Raw genomic sequence first — 21,249 nt, 5'->3', positions numbered from 1 at the left:
ACGAGTCCATCTGAGTGCAATTGCGGCTTTCCATCAGCCTCTGCAAGGGAAACCTCTCTCTGCTCATCCTGTGGTTTCCAGATTTATGAAAGGACTTTTCTATGTCAATCCTCCTCTCAAACCTCCTCCAGTGGTTTGGGACCTCAATGTTGTCCTTTCTCACCTTATGAAACCTCCTTTTGAGCCTCTCAACAAGGCTCTGCTGAAGTTTCTCACTTGGAAAGTGTTTTTTCTTGTTGCCCTCACTTCTGCCCGCAGAGTCAGTGAGCTTCAGGCCTTGGTGGCGGATCCTCCTTTCACAGTATTCCATCATGACAAGGTTGTCCTCCGCACTCATCCGAAATTCCTGCCTAAAGTGGTCTCTGAATTTCATCTCAACCAATCCATTGTACTTCCAGTGTTTTTTCCAAAGCCTCATTCTCATTCTGGAGAATCAGCTCTTCATACTCTGGACTGTAAGCGTGCTTTGGCTTTCTACCTGGATCGCACCAAACCACACAGACCTGCTCCTCAACTTTTCGTCTCCTTTGATCCGAACAAGTTGGGACGCCCTGTCTCGAAGCGTACCATCTCCAACTGGATGGCGGCTTGCATTTCTTTCTGCTATGTCCAGGCTGGATTACCCCTTCCATGTAAAGTCACAGCCCATAAGGTCAGAGCAATGGCGGCCTCTGTAGCCTTCCTCAGATCGACACCGATTGAGGAGATTTGTAAGGCTGCCACTTGGTCCTCGGTTCATACATTCACCTCTCATTATTGTCTGGATGCTTTCTCCAGACGGGATGGACAGTTTGGCCAAACAGTATTACAGAATTTATTCTCCTAAGTTGCCAACTCTCCCACCATCCCATTGAGGTTAGCTTGGAGGTCACCCACTAGTGAGAATACCTGCCTGCTTGTCCTGGGATAAAGCAATGTTACTTACCGTAACAGTTGTTATCCAGGGACAGCAGGCAGCTATTCTCACGTCCCACCCACCTCCCCTGGGTTGGCTTCTCTGCTAGCTACCTGAACTGAGGAGACACACCCGGCTCATTGGGCGGGTAGGCACTCGCGCATGCGCAGTGCGGGCATCTCGAAACTTCTGAAGTTTCTTCAAGCAAGTATGCTTGTAAGACGTCCGCATCAGGGCTCTGTCGGATGACATCACCCACTAGTGAGAATAGCTGCTTGCTGTCCCTGGATAACAACTGTTAAGGTAAATAACATTGCTATTTAGCTTTTCCCTTACATTTTTTCCTAGCAGTTAATGGTAGCCAAGCAGGAGGCAATTCAGACAGCCTGCTTGCACCAACCCAGTTCCTCTGATACTTCCTGCCTATATGAAGTTAATGTCAGAGAGAAGACTTAGAGGTTGTTTCTAGCAGGCTGTCTGAATCATTGTCAGCTACAGAAGAAATCTTAAGATTGTTTGCTGGCTGAGGATGGGAAAGGAGTGAGAGAAAATTTCCGCAGCACACTAATATGCCACACAGCCCACCGGTTGAAAAACGCTGATAAAGAGGGAGGTAAATTGTAGTATGGTCTGGTTTATAAACAACTTAGATGGAGGGTCATGATAGTTACCTTATAGGGTATGGAAGGTTATAAGATTACAGGCTTTTCATGCCATATTAAAATTGCTTGGGAGGAATAAAAAAAGTGATCCTTCCGTTACAAAGGTTTATGATTGCAGTAGTGAATGTTTTCTATTTTATTCAATATATGGGTCGTACATATTTCTTATCACAACAAAAATGTTTAGCAGTAAAGTGAACAGATATCACATAAATAAATCCTTCCCTTATCAGGTGTTAACCAGATTTGTGCAGGCAAAATGCACTTTCATTAGTGGAACTGCATAATCTTTAAAACATGAGTCCCTTTGCAGCATGTACGCCAATGACGAGAATCATGTGGTATCAAAATAGATAAATGATAGTGTGTTTGGGAAAGTTTGATGCTTTACACCATGATCATCTTTGTAAAGGTTGGCTGAGATTGACCTACAATGCTATTATGCTTTCGTACAATTATATGGTGTAAATCTTATGTCCTTTTTTTTAATATCCTTTGTATTTTTACTGTTTGGCTTTTGTTTAGTTGTAAGTCCAGTAAAGATGACCATATTGCTTTGTATAAATTAGTTGAATCTTGCTTTATCCCCCAGCTTGACCTTCTTCATTTGCTCAGTGGGCTTCACTTCACCTATGCTCTTCGATGAGAGGAAGTATCCTTACCACCTGATGCTGCAGAAGTTTTTGTGCTCTGGTGGACACAATGCACTATTTGAGTAAGACCCTCTCTTCTAGTTGAATGTGGTGCTGGAATCTTTTTCTTACCTTGACACTTGGTGCATTTCTTAATTGACCCTTTTCTGTCCATTATTTTTGCATAAGGTAGTTTTGTGCTCTTAATCTAGTTTTCTTTTCTCCCCTAGGACATTCAACTGGGCACTCTCAATGGGGGGTAAGGTCCCTATTTCTGAGGGACTGGAGCATGCAGAGCTTCCAGATGGGACAGGGGAGTTCCTGGATGCCTGGCTTATGCTAGTGGAGAAAATGGTAAACCCAACCACAGTGTTGGAGTCTCCCCACTCTCTGCCAGCTAAGCTGCCCAGTGGGCAAAACTATCCACAGTTCAGTGCCCTGCGTTTCTTGGTAGTGACACAAAAGGTGAGTAAACTCTTAGCATAGACTGGGCACAGCCCATTCACATTGCTACAGTCTGGAGATATACATTAGAATGCATTGATTCTTTATCTCCTTTTTACATCTGACATTCATAGGCAGCATTCACCTGCATCAAGAATCTGTGGAATCGAAAACCTCTGAAAGTGTATGGGGGTCGCATGGCAGAGTCCATGCTTGCAATCCTATGTCATATACTGCGTGGCGAGCCTGTCATTCGAGAACGACTGAGCAAGGAAAAGGAGGGCAGTCGGGAAGAGGAGACTGGGCAGGAAGAGAGTGGTGCCCGTAGGGAGCCCCAAGTGAACCAGCAACAACTTCAGCAGGTGGGAGTGTGAATTAAGGTTTAAAGGAACTTGTTGAGGTGAGGAAGGAGGTGGTAGCAATAGGGAACAAAGGACCAAGTTGTTTATAGTGAGAGAGCCTCCATGGTTTCTGTAGTTTGTTCCTAAAAAGTGAACTTAAAGCAGCAGAGTCGAACCTGGATCCCAGTTGGTTCTGTTTTCAGACTGTGCCCCCTAATGTGTTTATCTTTTCTGCTCTACAGCTGATGGATATGGGCTTCACAAGAGAGCATGCCATGGAGGCCCTATTGAACACAAGTACCATGGAGCAGGCTACAGAGTACCTGTTGACACACCCTCCACCCCTAATGGGAGGAGTTGTGCGGGTAAGTGCATGTTGTTTTTTATAGTCCCAGGTGTAAAATCTCCCTCCCTCCTTTATCCAGGGAAGAACTTCTAAATTCTCTTATTTAGCCAGCAACTACCCTGTAACGATCCCAGTAGAGATGTGAGATTATGCTCTTCAGCAGTCAATATCAATAAATTCTGGTTGTAGGAGAATTTCAGCCCAGTAGCATAACCAAAAGGAAGCAATGTCACTTTTCTGCTAGATGTGCTGCTTCCGGGTGATACAAATTCTGAAACTGGTCTCATTGAGAGGATAGTGACAGCAGATCTTTTGCAGCAATAGAGGCCATAAAGCTCCTTTTGTACCTGGAACTTGATTCCTGGTAATATGGTTCAATTGTGTTATCATCAGCTCAGCTGACTTCTAAATTCATGAATCTGCTTTCTTGGCTTAAGGCTCAGTGTAGTGAAAACCATCTGATTGGCTTACAAACTAAAAAGATAGAACAGGGTAGTAGAACTAAACAAAACAAAATTAAAAGGGAGGAACTCAAAACCGTAAAGAAAAGTAGGGGTGGGGTGAAACACAAAAGCTGTGTAGCCAGAGCCCTCTTCCTGCATTTACAGATAAGGCAATTAGAAGTCTAGTCAAAGGCATCTACAGTATTAAGATCTGACTTGGGAGCAGATTCTCAAAAATTGGTGTTCTTTAGCAACTCTCCAGACCAGTATGACTTCTTACAGATGGGTAATATCTCATCATGACCAGCAGGTGGAGACTGAGACAAAACTTTGGAATAGTACATAATAGCTTACTCCCCCTAATTACCTCAGTTTTCTCTCAGTCTCGACGGCAGGTGTGTGTGAGTTGTACCCATCTCCCTTGGGTTAGGGCTGTTGGAATTTATTTAGGGCTCCAAGTCCCCTATTTGTGCCGGACTGAGCTTGGGTGGGCCCTATTTGGGGATCCGTCTGACCTCGGGCGGGGGGGTGTCATACCTGGGGGGGTCTCGTACTGGGTCCCTCCTCCCCTTTCATCCACCTTCCCAACATTTTTTTTTTTAGAGGAGCCTCAGCAGTAAGCCTTACCCCTCAATTTGGGTAAGGCATACTACTTTGAGAGCCAGTGGAGTTTGTTCCGGGGGGGGGGAGGGGAAATAATCCTGATGCAGTGCTGGTCTGAAGGGTTGCTTTCCCTTTAAATTTGCTGTAAATTACTATATTTTTTTCATCTAATCGGCACTTTTCTTTAGTTAGGTCGCTTATGGAGGAATGAGCACTTTACAAGAATAAAAGTGCTCATTGTGCTCCAGACGTGAGCCACTTGCAGCCGGCCTGTGCAAGTGGGTCCCAGCTGCTATAGGCCCTGGAAGGGTTATTTTTGGAAGGATCTTTGCCATTTTTGGCAGAAGGCCCCTCCATCTTGTCTGCAGCCTCAGGTGACCTTCCCTCTGTATTAGAAAAACAGAGTCAGATTTCAGCTTGTTTTCCCCTGCTTTGGAGTCTGGGGGGTTTTCTCCAGATTTAATTTTTGCTCTGTGCAGAGCTTATTTTCAGACAGCCGGGGTTCTGCGTTGGCCCAGCGGTCTTGAGGGGGGGGATCCCTCCGCACCCCCTGCAGCTCTGCCCCCGCTACTCCTTTAGCGCCCCCCCTCCTCCCTCGTCCAAGCACCTGAGAGTGGCCTGGGACGAAGATTTGTGGTCTGAGAAGCATGTTAATCTTGATGAGGACCTGGACCCTTGGAGAGACCTCCAGGATCCTCTCAAGGGGAAGACTGCTGGTACTGGGGCCTCGGCTTTTCCGTCTACCAGCGAGAAGGCATCCATGGTGCGCCTTTTTCAGAGGGACGAGCTCCCAGGATCTGATTCAGCAGGTCTCGGTGTTACACTTTGAGGAGGCGCCACCTGAAACCCCGGGTGTATGGGACCCTCATTGGGGGATACGCTCTTCTTCCCACTCTTTTCCTATACAACAGGATATTCAGGATATTATCCTGGCACAGTGGAATATGCCGGAGGCATCGTTTTGATTGGCACGCTCCATGGCTCCTATCCTAACCTTGATGTTGCCAATGGTAGACACAGTTGTCTCAGCTATTACTAAGCGGCATACAGTGCCCGAAAAGGGTGGTTCTGCTTTAAGGGACTCTGAGGAGCATAAGTTGGAGACCATTCTTAAGCAGAATTTTGATGTATCTGCCTTGGGTATCCAGGCGGCTATTTGTGGAGTGCTCATGACTCGGGCAGTGTTTTGATGGGCAGAGCATGTCCTTGACAATGAGTTTAATGACTGGTCCTTGGTCCTTGGTGGAACAAGAGATGGCAGCCTCCTTCCTTTATGGCTTTTGGGGTGGCCGCGTGTCATACCTTGTGGCTTCACGTTTGGTCGGCGGATTTGGCATCCAAGACTGAAGAACCTGGATTAATATAGATATTTTGAGTTCCAAGAAGTCACTGCTACTCTGTCACAACTCAGATTGCATCTTCTCCAGTCATCTTATGAAGCCTTTGAGCTGTTGGCTAGGGCCACTGCTTTTTCTGTAGCAATGCGCCGCTTGGCCTGGCTTCGCACCATTGACATGGATCCTAATCTTCAAGACCGTCAAGCTAACATTCCTTGTCAGGGCAATGACCCCTTTGATGAATCCATAGAGGCTGCCACTAAGAAGTTGTCTGAACATGAAAAATATTTTGCTTCCATTGTCAGACCAAAGCTAAAGTCAGCGCCTACAAAACCTTCACACCCTACTCCGGTTTTCCAGAGGCATTATACTCTAAGGGTGGCTCCTTACACTCAAGCCCCTTCCAAGAAACAGCAGCAACAGAAGCAACAGAAACCTCTGCCTTCTGCTGCACCTAAGGCTTCGGAGCCTTTCTGACTGTCTAAAACAGAGCATAACCTCCATTGTTCTGCCTCTGTCCTTCCTTCTCCCCATAGGAGGTCGTCTCCATCATTTTTACCACCGATGGGAGACCATTACATCCAACCTCTGGGTGCTGTCAATCAGGGAAGGATACTCTCTTCACTTCACTCAGGTTCCACCAGAGCTTCCTCCAAGAGAGTATCCTTCCAATCCATTCCAGACTGCCCTTCTTCTTCAGGAAGCTCAAGCTCTGCTTCGTTTCCGTGCCATCGAAGAAGTTTCCTTGGAACAGCAGAAGAGGGGTTTTTCCTCCCGTTACTTCCTAGTTCCGAAGAAGACAGGCGATCTGAAACCCATTTTGTATCTCAGGGCTCTCAACAATTTTTAGTCAAAGAAAAATTTTGCATATTGTCCCTGGCATCCTTGTACGCCCTTGTAGATCAGACCGATTGGTTATGTTCTCTGGATCTCAAGGAAGCTTATACTCGCATCCCCATTCATCCGACCTCCTGTCAATATCTCAGATTTCATGTGGGGAATCTGCATTACTAATACAGAGTACTACCCTTTGGCCTGGCTTCATCTCCCAGAGTGTTCACCAAGTGCCTGGTGGTGGTAGCTATAAGGAACCATGGTCTTCAGGTGTTCCCTTACCTACACATGATAGTACTCCTAGGTCATATGGCCTCCACAGTATATGTGACTCCTTTTGCCAGACTTCACCTCAGAATTCCTCAGTGGACCCTGGCATTTCAGTGGACGCAGGCTTGTGACCCACTTTCTTGACATTACAGTCACTCCTTCGTTGAGACAGTCTCTCCGCTGGTGGATGCTCTCTTCCAATCTCTCCAAAGGCTTGCTGTTTCATCAGAAGGTCCTCACAACAAATTCCCTCTCATTCTGAAGACTCTTGCCAAGATGAAGACCGATCATGCCGCCATGATTCTGACAACCTTGGTATTCCGTTCTCCTTCAACTCAGCATTAGGGACCCATACCGTCTACCAGTTTTTCCGTCTCAGCTTACACAGAGTCAAGGATCTCTACTTCATCCCAACCTGCAGTCTATGCACCTGACAGCTTGGTACCTCTCAACATAACTCCTCTTCAGTTTTCTCAACCTGTAAGAGACATTTTAGAGGCTTCTAGAAAGCCTGCCACTAGAGAATGCTACCACCAAAAATGGACTAGGTTTTCTACGTGGTGCATCTCTCATGATAAGGAGCCTCATGATTCCTCCTTATCTTTGTTCTAGATTATCTTTTGCACTTATCTACCTCTGATCTCAAGTCTACATCTATCCGAGTCCATCTCAGTGCAATTGCTGCTTTCCATCAGTCTATTGAAGGGAAACCCCTCTCTGCTCATCCATTGGTTTCCAGATTTATGAAAGGACTTTTCAATGTCAAACCTCCTCTGAAACCACCTCCAGTGGTTTGGGATCTCAGTGTTGTTCTTGCTCAGTTAATGAAACCTCTGCTTGAACCAATGTCTACAGCTCATCTGAAATATCTTACTTGGAAAGTAGTGTTTCTCATTGCCCTTACATATGCTCGAAGAGTCAGTGAGCTGCAAGCGTTAGTTGCTGATCCACCTTTCACAGTTTTCCATCATGACAAGATGGTCCTCCGTACTCATCCTAAATTCTTACCTAAAGTGGTTTCAGAATTTCAACTCAACCAATCTATTATACTTCCATTGTTTTTTCCAAGACCTCATTCTCATCCTATAGAATTAGCTCTTCATACTCTGGACTGTAAACGTGCTTTGGCCTTCTATTTAGAACGCACCAACCCACACAGAACTATTCCTCAACTTTTTGTCGTCTTCGATCCAAACAAGTTGGGTCATCCAATCTCTAAGCGTACCATCTTCAACTGGATGGCTGCTTATATCTCTTTCTGCTATGTCCAGGCTGGACTGCATCTACAGAGTCGAGTCACAGCCCACAAAGTCAGAGCCATGGCGGCTTCAGTAGCTTTCCTCAGATCCACTTCTATTGAGGAAATTTGCAAAGCTGCCACTTGGTCTTCGGTTCATACATTCACTTCTCATTATTGTCTGAATGTTTTCTCCAGACGGGATGGCTATTTTGGCTAGAGAGTATTACAAAATTTATTCTCCTATGTTGCCAACGCTCCCACCATCCCATTCTGGTTAGCTTGGAGGTCACCCATATGTGAGAATAGGCTGCCTGCTTGTCCTGGGATAAAGCACAGTTACTTACCGTAACAGTTGTTATCCAGGGACAGCAGGCAGCTATTCTCACAACCCACCCACTTCCCCTGGTTGGCTTCTCTTCTAGCTGTCTGAACTGAGGAGACTCGCACTGTGCTGGGCGGCAAGGCACTTGCGTGTGTGCGGTACGGCTGACTTGAAACTTCTAAAGTTTTCTACAAGCAAGTATGTTTGCGAGGCTGTCCGCATCTGGGCTCCATGGATGACATCACCCATATGTGAGAACAGCTGCTTGCTGTTCCTGGATAACAACTGTTACGGAAAGTAACTGTTCTTTCTGTATCGCCTTCTAGACTGGTACAGTTCAGTTCTTCACAGATGGGACATACCTAAGCAGTACCCATCAAGGGCCAACACTAGAACACGTTCACCGAGCACTGCATCCCGATGCACCTGTGTCCCGATGCACTTGCTCCCTAGAGAACTTCAGGAAGGGAGATCTACAAGAGAAAGCCTGCAACTCAAAAACATGTCTAGCAGAAGTAGTTGCCACCAAAAAGACCGCTTTAAGAGTAAGGTCCTTCAATGTGCAATAACCCAAATGCTCAAAAGGTGGGCGCACCAGCACGGACAAGTCCAGATTAAGATCACAAGATGGAACAGATGGTCTAACGGGAGGATTGAGCAACTTGGCCGTCCTCAGTTCCTTAGTCAAAGATTTGAGTCAGAAGTGTTGGCATAAGAACATAAGAATTGCTGCTGCTGGGTCAGACCAGTCATCCATCGTGCCCAGCAGTCTGCTCATGTGACGGCCCTTAGGTCAAAGACCAGTGCCATAAGTGAGACTAGACTTACCTGCGTGCATTCTGGTACAGCAGGAACTTGTCTAACTTTGTCTTCAATCCCTGGAATGTGTTTTCCCCTATAGCAGCCTCTGGAATAGCTTTCCAGTTTTCTGCCACACTTGTTTGTACAGAATCTATCCTCTTAACTTTAGAGAGTGCCCTTTGGTTCTCCCTACCTTGGAGAGGTCTTAACCTGTCTTTATCTACTAAGTCTGTTCCCTTCATTATCTTGAATGTTTCGATCATGTCCCCTCTGTCTCCTCTTTTCAAGATAGAAGAGGCCTAGTTTCTCTAATCTCTCACTGTACGGCAATTCCTCCAGCCCCTTAACTATTTTAGTCGCTCTTCTCTGGACCATTTCGAGTAATACTGTGTCCTTCTTCATGTACGGCGACCAGTGCTGGATGCAGTATTCCAGGGCGTACCATGGCCCGGTACAGCGGCATGATAATCTTCTCCGATCTGTTTGTGATCCCCTTCTTAATCATTCCTAGCATTCTGTTCGCCCTTTTCACCCCCTCTTTCATGGGGGGGTCTCTCCAAATACTGCATTGGACATCCTATATTCGTGTATAAGAGTTCTGTTACCGCCATGCATCACCTTACACTTATCCACGTTAAACCTCATTTGCCATGTTGTGGTCCATTTCTCAAGCGTGTTTGTTACGTTGCAGGTCTTCGCAATCCTGCTGCATCTTCACTACTCTGAATAACTTCGTATTGTCTGCAAATTTAATCACCTCACTCATCGTACCAATTTCCAGGTCATTTATAAATATGTTGAAGAGCACGGTTCTAAGCACCAAACCCTTCGGCACTCCACTCATGATGCTTTTCCAGTCCGAGCATTGTCCATGTACCCCCCACTCTCTGTTTCCTGTCTGACAGCCAGTTTTTAATCTATGTGAGTATGTCACTCTCGATCCATGGCTCACAATTTTTCAAAGTAGTCGTTCATGTGGAACCTTGTCGAACACCTTCTGAAAATCCAAATATACAATGGACGCTCTCATGCAGTCTTAGCCAGCAAGAAAACTACTAGTTCATCCATGGCCGATGATAGGGCAAGTCATTCACAGAATAGAGACCCATCAGGGATTGGTAGTTCTCATAGCCCCGGATTAGCCACATCGCCCATGATTTGTGGATTTGTTCCATTTGTAGTAGGACAGCCGTCTCAAACTACCACTGCGGGATGGAATTCTGTTGCAGGGGCCCTTAGTATTAGACAATCCAGAACGATTTGGTCTTATGGCGTGGTTATTGAGCGATATACAACTCTAACAAAAACTACCAGTTATGCTGTGTTATGTGTGGTTATTGAGCGAGCAACCTTAGCGCAGAAAGGATATTTGGAGAAGGTGATATTGACTCTGTTCTAGAAAGCCATTGACCTAAGTTAAAGTATGGAAAACCTTTCAGCTTTGGTGCAAGGATTAGCAGTTGGATCCTTTTTGGCCTTCCATTCCTGAGGTCCTGCTGGAAGGATTGGAGAAGGACTTGGCAGTTGGATCTCTTAAAAGTTTGAATAGCTAGTCATTCATGCTTCTAGACCAGAGTAGATCAAGTGTCTCTAGCCTCTTATCACGATGTTTCCAGATTTCTGAAGGGAGCACTGAGGCTCTGCTCTTCAGTGAGGCAGCCGTTTCCAATGTGGAATCTTAATATCGTATTACGGGCCCTTACTAAAACTCCCCTTGAACATTTATCTGAAGCATCTATCATCGATCTAACTGAAGACAGTGGTTTTGGTCACAATCACTTTAGCTAGGAGGGTTTCCGAGCTGTAGGCATTATCATGCAGAATCTTTTCTCAGATTCATGGAAGCAGGAGTGTCTATGTGCACCATGCCTTCCTTTCTGACAAAAGTGCTATCGCATTCCATGTTAATCAGGAAGTGAGGTTACCTCTTTTTTCACCCCAGGGGTAAAAAGTAATGGACACGGTTTTGAGGTTGCTGGAGGTGCAAATGGTGCTTCTCTGCTATCCAGGTGAGAAATGATTTTGGGCTCTCAGACCATCTGTTTGTCTTATCCAGTTCTAATTGTCTAGGAAGACCAGTCTCTAAGGCTTCTATCTCCTGATGGCAATATTCTCGGTGTACATTGGCTGTGGTAAACAACCACCAGCTGCCTTGAAAGCTCAATATTCCAGAAGTGTGGCTGCTTCTTGGGCAGAGTCAAGGGCAGTGCTGCCTGATAAAATTTGCAGGGCAGCCACATGGGCCACTCTTCATGCCTTTATAAAGTTTTACAGAGTGGATGTGTCAGCCTTTGGGTCCTTGGTACTTGTTGCAGGCCCATCTGTCCCATCCTAGACTCGAGGGACAGCTCTGGTATGTCCCATTCATAAGGAATTGTATGCTGCTTGCACAGGAAGAAAGGATTAGGTTCTTACCTTAATAATCCTCTTTCCTCTAGAGCAGCATACGATTCCTTATACCCTGTCCTGTCAGAGATGGATGCAGCCTGAGTGGCACAATAGTCTAGTTTGAATTTCCAGTGACTTGGCTCTTGGAATCCAAAAGAGAAGAAAAGAAAATTGTTGTAGGGCAGTGGGTTAGAGTTCTACTGAACTCTTTCACGGAGCTTATACAAGTGTTAGTGCTGGTTGCCACAGGTAGGTGGTGAGTTGGTTCTACCTTCACTGTAGTGTGGAATTGCAATGTTTACTGTTTTGTGTTCCTACTTCTGAGCAAAGTTAATGTTTTTAGAGAGACCCCCGAACCCCTAGTTGTTATCATTTCCTCTTATGAGTTATTACTTGCTTTGGCATGGACTGGAGAGAGAGGGCACTGCCCAGATAGACAGAGGCTGAACTTAGAAAAATGATTGATTCCTTCTACAATCCAACTTGTGAATTGGGGTACACAACCCATCTCTAAGGAATCATATGCTGTTCTACAGGAAAAAGATTATCTAGATTCTCGCGATCACATGTATTAAACACAAGGCCCGCGAGCCGAATCCAGCCCGCATGGCCGTTTTATGCAGCCCATAGTGACTGTGCCCCTTACACAAGTCCAGGGGTGTCAAATCTGTGGGCCGCAGGCTTTAGGGCGATGTGGCATTTTGCTAATTGCCGCCCCTGGGTATTTACCTTCTAGCCGGCTCCGGAGGAGGGCGACAAAAATGATAGGAGGCTTGCGCCAGAAGACGTATGAGGAGAGACTGGAAGCCCTGAATATATATACCCTAGAGGAAAGGAGAGACAGATATGATTCAGACGTTCAAATACTTGAAGGGTATTAACGTAGAACAAAATCTTTTCCAGAGAAAGGAAAATGGTAAAACCAGAGGACATAATTTGAGGTTGAGGGGTGGTAGATTCAGGGGCAATGTTAGGAAATTCTACTTTACGGAGAGGGTAGTGGATGCCTGGAATGCGCTCCCGAGAGAGGTGGTGGAGAATAAAACTGTGACTGAGTTCAAAGAAGCGTGGGATGAACACAGAAGATTTAGAATCAGAAAATAATATTAAATATTGAACTAGGCCAGTTACTGGGCAGACTTGCACGGTCTGTGTCTGTGTATGGCCGTTTGGTGGAGGATGGGCAGGGGAGGGCTTCAATGGCTGGGAGGGTGTAGATGGGCTGGAGTAAGTCTTAACAGAGATTTCAGCAGTTGGAACCCAAGCACAGTACCGGGTAAAGCTTTGGATTCTTGCCCAGAAATAGCTAAGAAGAAAAATTTAAATAAAATTAAAAAAAAAATTTAAATTGAATCAGGTTGGGCAGACTGGATGGACCATTCGGGTCTTTATCTGCTGTCATCTACTATGTTACTATGTGCCGCAGTCGTTTCTGTGCATAAAGCTGCGGGTGTCAGCTCCTTGCGCATCCTGTGGCTTTCCAGGAAGCCTTCCCTCTGACATTGCAATGAAAGAGAGAAGGCTTCCAGCCCAGGTGCAAGACGCACTTAGGAGCCGCCACCTGCAGCTTTGTGCACAGAAACGACTGTAGCAGGAGGAGAGAGCTGGGCAGAAGTTAAACACCCACCAGAGGGAGGCCAATACTTGCACAGAATGAAGGAAGATGGGTGTGTTGGATCGCAAGAAGGAGTGAGCACAAACTTTGGACAAATGAAGGAAGGAGTGAGGGGGCATTAACCTGGGACATAGAATGAAGGGGGGGGAACATGAGCCATAGGATGGAAGAATGGAGAGGGTGAGGGAGAGAATAGAAAGGGAGAATTGGGTGTCAGGAAAAGAGAGATGGTGCACATGGGGAGATGAAGAGGAGAATTGTTGAGTAGAGAGGGAGGGAGAGAGAATTATTTGACATGGTTGTGGGAGAGGAGTGAGGTAGAGATGCATAGGGAATAGAGAGATGTTAGACCACTGGAATGGGAAAGAGAGAGAGAGATGCCAGACCACAGAAGGGAAGGAGGGGAGAGATTCCAGACCGCAGAAAGGAGGGAGAGAGAATTATTTAACATGGTGAGAGAGGAGTGAGGTAGAGATGCATGGGGAAGAGAGAGATATCAGACCACTGGAATGGGAAGGAGAGAAGAGAGATGCCAGACCACGGAATGGAAGGGAAGGAGGGGAGAGAGATGCCAGACCGCAGAAAGGAGAGACTGGGAGTGATATTAAACCTTGGGTAGAGGGAGGGAAGGAGAGAGAGATGCCAGACCGTGGGAGAGAAGAGAGAGAGATTCCAGGCTATGGGAAGGAGAGGAGAAAGATGACATACCATATGAAGGGGGAAGACAGAGTTGTTTGACCATGGGAGAGGGATGAGATGGTAGACAGGGATGGAAGAGAAGGGGAGACAGAGGGAGGAGATGGTGGGAAAGAAACTCAATGGTAGCGCAAGGAAGATGGAGTCTGTAGAAAAAGCCTGGTCCCTACTCAAGGGCACGGTGCAAGAGTCACAGAACCTGTACATCCCCTGATTCAGGAAGGGGTGCAAAAAAAAACCGAACAAAAAACCCAGCATGGATAACAACTGCAGTGAAAAAGGCGATAAGTGACAAGAAAGCATCGTTCAAAAAATGGAAAAAGGACCAAACAAAGGACAACCAAAAGGAGCACAAAGAACACCAAAGGGAGTGTCACCGTGTGGTTAGAAAAGCTAAAAGAGAATATGAGGAGAGACTGGCGGGAGAAGCAACAAACTTCAAATCGTTCTTCAGATATGTGAAGGGGAAGCAACTGGCAAGGGAAGAAGTAGGGCCATTGGATGATAGAGACAAAAAAGGAGTGGAAAAAGAGATAGCAGACAGGTTAAATAAGTTCTTCACGTCAGTCTTCACGAGGGAGGACACATCCAATATTCCGGAACCGGAGGACATCGTAAATGGGGATCGGGATGAAAAGCTGGTCCAACTAGAGGTAAGCCAAGAGGATGTCCTCAGGCAGATAGACAGACTAAAGAGCGACTAAAGAGAATAAAATCGCCAGGTCCGGACGGCATTCACCCAAGGGTACTCAAGGAACTAAGGAACGAAATAGCAGAGCCACTTCGCCAAATATGTAACCTATCCTTAAAAACTGGAGAGATCCCGGAGGATTGGAAAATTGCAAATGTCACGCCCATCTTCAAGAAGGGTTCAAGGGGGGACCCGGGGAACTACAGGCCGGTGAGCTTGACCTCGGTCCCGGGAAAAATGATGGAAGCACTGATTAAGGACAGTATCTGTGAACACATAGAAAACAATGGACTGCTAAAGTCGAGCCAGCACGGCTTCTGCAAGGGTAGGTCATGCCTCACAAACTTATTGTACTTCTTTGAGGGGGTAAACAGACAGGTGGATAAAGGGGAATCCATTGACATCATTTACCTTGACTTTCAAAAAGCCTTTGACAAGGTACCGCACGAAAGACTGCTTAAAAAGCTGTGGAAACACGGGGTGCAAGGGGAGGTCCACCGATGGATTAAAAACTGGCTGGCAGACAGGAAACAGAGGGTTGGAGTGAAGGGCCATTACTCAGACTGGCATTGGGTCACGAGCGGAGTTCCGCAGGGGTCGGTGCTGGGACCGCTCCTGTTCAATATATTTATTAATGACCTGGAGGCGGGAACAAATTGCGAAGTTATTAAATTTGCGGATGACACCAAACTCTACCGCAGGGTTGAAACCATGGAAGACTGCGAAGATCTGCAAAGGGACCTAACGACGCTAGAAGAATGGGCCAAAAAATGGCAAATGAACTTTAACGTAGGGAAATGCAAGGTCATGCATGTAGGGAAAAAGAACCCGATGTTCAGCTACAAAATGGGAGGATCACTGCTAGGGGTAAGTAACCTTGAAAGAGACCTGGGAGTGATGGTGGACACGTCTATGAAGGCGTCTGCACAGTGCGCCACAGCCTCAAGAAAAGCAAACAAAATGTTGGGTATCATTAAGAAGGGTATCACGACCAGGACAAAGGAGGTCATCCTGCCACTGTATCGTGCAATGGTGCGACCGCATCTGGAGTACTGTGTCCAGTATTGGTCGCCGTACCTCAAAAAGGACATGGCAGTACTTGAGGGAGTCCAGAGAAGAGCAACTAAACTGATAAGATGTATGGAAAACCTCTCATATACTGACAGACTGAAAAAGCTGGGGCTGTTCTCCCTGGAAAAGCGGAGACTTAGAGGAGACATGATAGAAACCTTCAAGATCCTGAAGGGTATAGAAAAAGTAGACAGGGACAGATTTTTCAGATTATGGGGAACCACAAGTACAAGGGGGCACTCGGAAAAATTAAAAGGGGACAGGTTTAAAACAAATGCCAGAAAGTTCTTTTTCACCCAGAGGGTGGTGGACACATGGAACGCGCTTCCGGAGGCTGTGATAGGCCGGAGCACTTTACAAGGCTTCAAAGAAGGTTTGGATAGGTTCCTAGAGGATAAAGGAATTGAGGGGTACAGATAAGAGTAGCGGTAGGTTATAGGGATAGTCTGGGACCATTGCTCAGGCAATGGGCCTGATGGGCTGCCGCGGGAGCGGACCGCTGGGCGAGATGGACCTCTGGTCTGCCTCAGCGGAGGCAACTTCTTATGTTCTTATGGTGCACAGCAATGGGTACAGCAGGGAAGAGATAAGAAGAAATGCTTCTTATGGATAGATGGGCATAGGGTGGAAGAAAGAGGGAGGAGATGGTACACATGGATAGATGGGAAGGGAAGACATGGAAAAGTAGATAGATTTTGGGAAGAAAGTTGAATGTTAAAAGTTAATGCTAAAGATGTGAAGGAGAGAAAAACAGCAAATGGATAAGCTGGCCCTGGATACACAGTTAAGAGCACCGGCAGAAGGAAGTGCAACCAGAGACTGGGAAAAGATGGTTTGAAAACCAAAATCACCAGACAACAAAGGTAGGGGAAATGATTTTATTTTCAATTTAGTGATAAAATGTGTTGTTTTGAGAATTTACATCTGCTGTCTATATTTTGCACTGTTCAAGAAGAAATGTATTTGTTTCTATTTCTCTGGGGTTTTGCTGCATGCAGAGTCTTGAATCTTAGGGTTCCGTTTTTATATACAGTGGTGCCTCGCATAACGGACGCCTCGCACAGCGAACGCTGCGCACAACGAACTTTATGTCTTGATCCGTACAACGAACTTCGTTTCACACAACGAAGTTGCCCGAGCTGCATCCTTCCGCGCAGGCACTGCGCTTAACTGCCCTCTCTCCGCCTGGTTCCCTCTTGCCCCCCCGACTCCCCGACACGATCGGGGCAAGAGGGAGCTCAAGCCCTCTTGCCCCCCCCGACTCCCCGACACGATCGGGGCAAGAGGGAGCTCAAGCCCTCTTGCCCCCCCGACTCCCCGACACGATCGGGGCAAAAGGGAGCCCAAGCCCTCTTGCCCCGCCGATTCCCCGACACGATCGGGGCAAAAGGGAGCCCAAGCCCTCTTGCCCCGCCGATTCCCCGACACGATCGGTGCAAAAGGGAGCCCAAGCCCTCTTGCCCCGCCGACTCCCCAACTCCCCGACAATATCGGGCCAGGAGGGAGCCCAAGTCCTCCTGGCCACGGCGACCCCCTAACCCCACCCTGCACTACATTACGGGCAGGAGGGATCCCAGGCCCTCCTGCCCTCGACGCAAACCCCCCCCCCCCCCCCCCCCCCCCCCCCCCCAAGAACCTCCGACCGCCCCCCCAGCCGACCCGCGACCCCCCTGGCCGACCCCCACGACATCCCCAACCCCCTTCCCCGTACCTTTCTGTAGTTGGCCGGACAGACGGGAGCCAAACCCGCCTGTCCGGCAGGCAGCCATCGACGGAATGAGGCCGGATTGGCCCATCCGTCCCAAAGCTCCGCCTACTGGTGGGGCCTAAGGCGCCTGGGCCAATCAGAATAGGCCCGGGAGCCTTAGGTCCCTCCTGGGGGCGGGGCCTGAGGCACATGGGCCCAACCCGACCATGTGCCTCAGGCCCTGCCCCCAGGAGGGACCTAAGGCTCCCGGGCCTATTCTGATTGGCCCAGGCGCCTTAGGCCCCACCAGTAGGCGGAGCTTTGGGACGGATGGGCCAATCCGGCCTCATTCCGTCGATGGCTGCCTGCCGGACAGGCGGGTTTGGCTCCCGTCTGTCCGGCCAACTACAGAAAGGTACGGGGAAGGGGGTTGGGGGTGTTGTGGGGGTCGGCCAGGGGGGTCGCGGGTCGGCTGGGGGTCGGTCGGAGGTTCTTGGGGGGGGGCGTTCGTTGGGGGGGGGGGGGGTTTGCGTCGAGGGCAGGAGGGCCGGGGATCCCTCCTGCCCGTAATGTAGTGCAGGGTGGGGCTAGGGGGTCGCCGTGGCCAGGAGGACTTGGGCTCCCTCCTGGCCCGATATTGTCGGGGAGTTGGGGAATCGGCGGGGCAAGAGGGCTTGGGCTCCCTTTTGCCCCGATCGTGTCGGGGAGTCGGGGGGGCAAGAGGGCTTGAGCTCCCTTTTGCCCCGATCGTGTCGGGGAGTCGGGGGGGCAAGAGGGCTTGAGCTCCCTCTTGCCCCGATCGTGTCGGGGAGTCGGGGGGGGGGCAAGAGGGCTTGAGCTCCCTCTTGCCCCGATCATGTCGGGGAGTCAGGGGGGCAAGAGGGCTTGAGCTCCCTCTTGCCCCGATCGTGTCGGGGGTGCCAGGGACTACACGGAGTCACCCACCGTACCACCCGATTCGGGTAAGCGCAGGTATCGGTGGGTGGATTATTTGCGGGGGGGGTGCCTTATTTTACATTTTTTTCTAAAAAGGGGGGGCTGTCTTATTTGATGGCCCTGCCTTATCATCGGGGAAACACGGTAGAAAAAAAAAAAAAAATGAACAGTTAAGTCCCAGTTTTTGCCGCTGAGACTCTGCCCTCTCACTGTAAAATTAGACTCTACTTAGTCTGTCTTTAAATTTAAAAAATGTGTGTTGTTTTAAAAAACAATTATGTTTTTAGATGTATCTAAATAAAAATAATAACCAAAAATTTATCTTTTTTTATGTCATCTTAGCATATTTTATGCTACAGAACGAATTATTTTTTTTAACATGTATTGTTATGGGAAAACGCGTTTCACACAACGAACGTTTCACATAACAAACTTGCTCCTGGAACGGATTAAGTTCGTTGTGTGAGGCACCACTGTATTAGTACTTTTAGTTTGTGGTCCCGTATTTGCATAGGGATTATCTGTGTTCTGGTAGGAATGAATATTGAGAAGCATACAGTGTGCTTTGTGTAGTTTAATTTTGTGGTTAACCCTTATGTGTTGTTTATATGATTATATCATGTGTATATATGAAAAATGAATGGAAAAAATGGTATTACAATTAGTACTAATATGGGGGCAGGGTGTGGGACGGAGATTGGGTGAAGTCTGGCCCATGACTTAGCCTGTGTTATAGATATCAGCCCCTTAATGTGATTGAGCTTGACACCCCTGCTCTAGATGGAACCTAAGCACAGTACCAAGCAGAACTTTAGGTTTATGGCCCAGAAATATCTAGGAAAAAGGACCATTTAAATTAAATCAGTAATTTAAAGAGAGGGTATGACTGGGCAGACTGGATGGACCATTGGGGTCTTATCTACCGTCATTTTCTAAATTACCATCGAAGTAAGAACCTAATCCTTCCTTGCCAAAAGGCAATGCTAGAATTGACTGAAAGCTTAATCCCTATGAATAAAGTTATTGCTGGCAACTTCTCATGACACCTAGCCAGGTTAACAGTCATAGTCTGTGAGATTCCTCTGTCTAGATTTGTGCTAGGTACATTTCCTCTTGAGCTGACAGTTGTGTTGCTTTGCAGGATCTGAGCATGTCTGAAGAAGATCAGATGTTAAGAGCTATTGCCATGTCACTGGGACAGGATATTCCCATGGATCAGAGGGCCGAGTCACCTGAGGTATTGTAAGCCATACATTTTGATCTTGACTTGTTGCTGTGGTGGGCTGGTTTTCATGTAGAACATGATCTGTGAACAGTTTCCATGATAGAGTAATTTTTTTCATGATGTCCTCTACATCCCATGGTATGATAATCACTCCTGTACTTAGTATGTTTTGTGCTGACACTAGACCATGATGTATGTTGCCAAGCTGAAAAGCTAGATTTCATTCTTTACTATGCCTTTACTAGGGCTTAGTTAAAGCAGAAAGCCTGATGCCATCTCTTGACAGTACTGAAAGTGGCTCTTGTTCTCCATAGACTTATCAGGGAAATGCAGGCACACAGTCATAGATGACATCATCCGATGGAGCCTCGGATGCCAGAACAGTTCTTCAGCTTAGAGATATCTGAGCTTAATATCTCTGTGCATGTGGAGTTCCTGCACTGCCTTAATTCTCCCTTCTCCCCTCAAGCATTTTGTCAGTTGCATTTTTAGTGCGTTTTCTTGGAGCAAACAGTAAGCTGTAATTTTAATTTTAATTCCAGTGCATTCTAGACAACAGGGTTATTTCCCCATACTTGCAGAAGTAATCCACTCCGGATTTTTCACTCTGCCTTTCTAGTATTTCACTGTTCAGTTTAGCATCCTCTACAGCCTTTCCTTCTGCTCGCATGTCTGCAGCTATGTGTTCTGCTCTCCCCATTTTATTGTTTTAAATTTGATGTCATTTCATCCCCTTTTTTGGATAATTTCGCATTTGAAGCAACTTTGGAGCTCTGACTGCTTGAGAGTTCACAGACTTCAGTCTGTAGCTGATAGGCTGATCCCTTTGGGTACCTGTTAACCAGTCTGCATAGTTTTCCTTGGAGCTCAGGGCCAGGGCTCAGGGCTCTGAAGTAGTCTCACCTTCTGTTAAGCAGGGGTCGAGTGCAGACTATTAGTCATGCTTAGGGGGCTCAGCGGTGTTCTGCAGCGGGCCGGCTGCATTTTCACGCCTCTTCCCGTCCTGGTGCGCATCCGGTGGTCCGCTGGGGTGGAGGCAGACAGTGGAGTCTGAATGGCAGCCCACTGATCAGCTTTGTGAGAGCATTCCCAGCATTGTGACAGTGAATTCTTCTACAGCTACTGAATAAGAGCTGTGAGCAGGTGTATTCCAGTGTACCAGGTCACAGTGAGTACAAGGAGCTGACAGCTTCTGTGAGATGTTGGGGAAAGTTTAAAAAGTTGGATTCTCTGAGTTAACTGCATGTCCCCCCTCCTGAAATATCCTAAAATCGCCGTTATTGGACTTTGGGAAGTGTGAGAAATATTGCGTTTTTGGTATGAATTTGGTGCCGGTGGCCATCTTGGATTTTTAGCAATCTTTTTTTTTTTTTTCTCCCTTCTTTTTCAAAACTGCGATTGTTGCCTGGAGAACTGCTGGGATGTAGTCCTTGGGGGTCTCCGCATATGAATTCATCCTGGATTGTGCAAATTTAGTGCTTTTAAAGCATCTGTGTGCCACATGGCACTGCTGGGGGGGAGGGCTGTAGTGACTGACTTAGCTTTCCCCCTTCAGAAGCAGATGAAAAGATGCTCAGCCAGCCCAGCAGGGTGGCCTCCATTACTTTTGGGGCTTGGCACGGCTGGTTCTTCAATCAGCCTGGCTGCAGACTCTCCGCAGTCTAATACACGCAAATTTAAGTCATCGAAGGGTGACTCTATGCCCCAGGAGCTGGACACCTTCTCTAAAATCATGAGGTTTTGTAGCCAGAGTTTAAAAAAAAAAAAAAA

At 47.2% G+C, this 21,249-nt stretch overlaps 1 protein-coding gene across 7 annotated transcripts in view; it reads left to right on the top strand.

The window, feature by feature from the left end:
- HUWE1 (HECT, UBA and WWE domain containing E3 ubiquitin protein ligase 1) overlaps positions 1–21,249 on the top strand; it is a 779,197-nt gene that overhangs the window by 300,978 nt on the left and 456,970 nt on the right. For 5 of the 7 annotated variants that reach the window (XM_033921870.1, XM_033921842.1, XM_033921851.1 and 2 more), the window contains 5 exons: positions 2,150–2,272; positions 2,420–2,654; positions 2,768–2,998; positions 3,217–3,339; positions 19,396–19,491. In XM_033921870.1, coding sequence (XP_033777761.1) covers positions 2,150–2,272; positions 2,420–2,654; positions 2,768–2,998; positions 3,217–3,339; positions 19,396–19,491 — 808 coding nt within the window. The remainder of the gene's footprint in view (positions 1–2,149; positions 2,273–2,419; positions 2,655–2,767; positions 2,999–3,216; positions 3,340–19,395; positions 19,492–21,249) is intronic. The other 2 variants (XM_033921880.1, XM_033921834.1) reach the window with 1 other exon arrangement.

Source organism: Geotrypetes seraphini, chromosome 1 (genome assembly GCF_902459505.1).
Source record: "Geotrypetes seraphini chromosome 1, aGeoSer1.1, whole genome shotgun sequence".
NCBI lineage: Eukaryota > Metazoa > Chordata > Amphibia > Gymnophiona > Dermophiidae > Geotrypetes > Geotrypetes seraphini.
Note: the sequence above shows the minus strand (reverse complement) of the source record. Positions and strands in the feature narration are given on the sequence as shown.